Source organism: Mus caroli, chromosome 4, assembly GCF_900094665.2.
Source record: "Mus caroli chromosome 4, CAROLI_EIJ_v1.1, whole genome shotgun sequence".
NCBI lineage: Eukaryota > Metazoa > Chordata > Mammalia > Rodentia > Muridae > Mus > Mus caroli.
This window is the reverse complement of record NC_034573.1, coordinates 8,202,412-8,203,757: the sequence shown is the minus strand read 5'-3', so window position 1 is coordinate 8,203,757 and position 1,346 is coordinate 8,202,412. Positions and strand designations below refer to the sequence as shown.

General features: G+C 39.5%; 1 protein-coding gene across 1 annotated transcript in view; it reads right to left on the bottom strand.

The window, feature by feature from the left end:
* Rbm12b (RNA binding motif protein 12B) overlaps positions 1 to 1,340 on the bottom strand; it is a 3,332-nt gene extending 1,992 nt beyond the window's left edge. The window contains exon 1 of the mRNA XM_029476005.1: positions 4 to 1,340. Coding sequence (XP_029331865.1) covers positions 4 to 989 — 986 coding nt within the window. The 5' untranslated portion in view covers positions 990 to 1,340. The remainder of the gene's footprint in view (positions 1 to 3) is intronic.
* Positions 1,341 to 1,346: the final 6 nt, after the last annotated feature.

Genomic DNA, 1,346 nt, shown 5'->3' with positions numbered 1-1,346 from the left:
AACATCACAAAGGCATAGCGTGTTCTTCTTTCATCTTTATACACAAACTTAATCTGGTCATTAGTCAGGTCAGTATCTCTAAAGAGNTTCCTTAAATCTCTTTTGTTAGTATTTAAGGACAGATTTTTTAAGTGAACATAAAATCCAANAGGAGAGCGAGAACGTGCTCTAGGAGATTTTGAATGAGACCGTTTCCNAAAATGTCCACCATTAATCCTTCTTGAAGGAGAATGCTCTTCAGATCTCATACGAGGAGTGTCACCTCCCTCGGTTGCAGTACCACCAAATTCAATCCACTGTTGTTCTGAACCCTGCATGACTTCTATAAATCTTGAACCCATGAAACTTCTATGGCATTTAAGACCTCCTGAAGCATCAACACATGAAGCAAATTTTACTATAGCATCACCATTATTTCGGCCATCATGATGTTTTAAGAGAATTACTCCATNTACACACAAACCAGAGAAAAAGACACGGACATCATCTTCATTTACTAAGTAAGGCAAACCTCGTAGAAATAAGTAAGGATTCTCAGCCTTCAATGGCCTGGTCTTTCTTGGCCTTAAGTCAAGTCCTGTACCATTTGTATGAAACCCAGCATCTCGATTAACCGAAGAGCCATATCCAGAATAACTTTCTTCTTCCTTCAGAGCATCAATAAAATGAAACACGTTGCCAACCCNTGATGCCCCGGATCCTGGTCTCCCTCTTCCTTCTCGAGCAGTTCTTTTCATTTCTATGGTCTTCTGCATTTCTACCTTGCTACTAAGAAAAAGCTCTACAGATGAATCCTTGATAANCCCTCCTGAGCGACTTATGGCACGTCTTGCATCTTCATCTGTTGCAAAAATTATAAAAGCCTCCCCAACTTTCCCTCCNATTATATGCACTCCTCCATCAGGAATAGTCAATCCCTTGAAGAAGTGACGGATATCCACAGGACCCGCAATAAAAGGAAGCCCCAGTAAACGGATGACTACAGCCATGCTGAGCTCAAGCCACAGCAATAATGACCTGCAGACAAAAAGGTACACATAATAGCAAGTCTTATTTTGCAGTACCTTAGCACAAACTAGCTTAATAATTACCTGGNTCCTGCCTTCTTCAGCATTCGTAAATGGAAAACAAAATACCAATCCACAGAAAACCTGATGTTATCTAACTCTTAAAACAAATGCATGTTCTCCTATATAAACATACAAATAAACCAACTGCCTTAAACATTTTCACATCACCTACCCTATTCAATAGGATCATCAAAATATCAAATCTTCCTTTGTAAGTCTGCCAAATGCTACTTCACAACAAGACAAAACTACTTTGAGACCCTTTAGAAGCACTGA